Raw genomic sequence first — 1,118 nt, forward strand, 5'->3', positions numbered from 1 at the left:
CGGGTACCTGGGCTGGGATCCGGAGCAGGCGGGCGAGGGCAGCCGCCCTGAGCAGGTACGGGCGGGAAGCGGGAGCCAGATACGGACAAGGGCGACACAGACACGGGACCGAGGGCGGACACCGGAGAGACACGGGAAAGGGGTCGGGACAGGAGCACGTGGCTCAGACACCGATGCCAGGAGGCCGCAGACCCCGGACGTGTCAGGCATCCCCGCAGGCCCGGAGCGATGGCGGCCTCGATGACGGTGGGAACCGGAGCCCCACCCGCGCCTGGTGACCTCTCCGGGGAAGGGAGCCAGGGACTTCTCGACCCCTCGCCAGAGCCCAAGCAGCTCCCGGAGCTGATCCGCAGGAAGCGAGACGGAGGCCGCTTGAGCGAAGCGGACATCAGGGGCTTCGTGGCCGCTGTGGTGAACGGGAGTGCGCAGGGCGCACAGATCGGTGCGTGGGGAGGGTTGGGCGTTCCTGACCCCGACCGGGAGGTCAGCCCAAGAGACTATGAGTCCCTGGGGGTGCGACAGCGCCCTACTACCAGCAGCGGCCCCAGGGTGCCCCACTGCTGTGGGCTGCCACCCTCACGGGTACCCCCACATACCAGGGGCCATGCTGATGGCGATCCGACTTCAGGGCATGGATCTGGAAGAGACCTCGGTGCTGACCCAGGCCCTGGCCCAGTCGGGGCAGCAGCTGGAGTGGCCAGAGGCCTGGCACCAGCAGCTTGTGGACAAGCATTCCACAGGGGGTGTAGGCGACAAGGTCAGCCTGGTCCTCGCACCTGCCCTGGCGCCTGAGGTCGGAGTGATGGGATCAGGGTCCCCGGGGGTCCAGGGGTCCCGGCGCGGAGAGGACGCCGGCCCCGCGAGGTCAGCGGTGTCTCCGGGCCCGCAGCACCGGAAGCCCCGCGGCTGGAGCTTCGGGATCCGACACTCGGACTACCTGGCCCCGCTGGTGACCCACGCGGACACCTGACCTGGCAGGCGGGAGCGGCCCCACACTTGTTTGCTTAAAGTCTGCGAGTCCGCATCGTGTCCGCCTCTCTCTCTCTCTGCGCGTCCTGGGGCAAGGCCAGGGGCGGAGCCGGGGCTGGGGCCGTGTCCCGACTCAGAACGCAGCGGGG

At 69.9% G+C, this 1,118-nt stretch overlaps 1 protein-coding gene across 1 annotated transcript; it reads left to right on the forward strand.

Moving 5' to 3' along the window:
- Positions 1 to 6: 6 nt before the first annotated feature.
- LOC105551017 (thymidine phosphorylase-like) lies at positions 7 to 970 on the forward strand. Its single transcript, XM_011996137.1, has 3 exons — positions 7 to 55; positions 219 to 442; positions 600 to 970. Exons 2-3 carry the CDS (start codon positions 229 to 231, stop codon positions 968 to 970), a joined length of 585 nt encoding a protein of 194 aa, XP_011851527.1. The 5' UTR covers positions 7 to 55; positions 219 to 228.
- Positions 971 to 1,118: the final 148 nt, after the last annotated feature.

This window comes from Mandrillus leucophaeus, unplaced genomic scaffold (genome assembly GCF_000951045.1).
Source record: "Mandrillus leucophaeus isolate KB7577 unplaced genomic scaffold, Mleu.le_1.0 Scaffold5020, whole genome shotgun sequence".
In the NCBI taxonomy this organism is placed as follows: Eukaryota; Metazoa; Chordata; class Mammalia; order Primates; family Cercopithecidae; genus Mandrillus; species Mandrillus leucophaeus.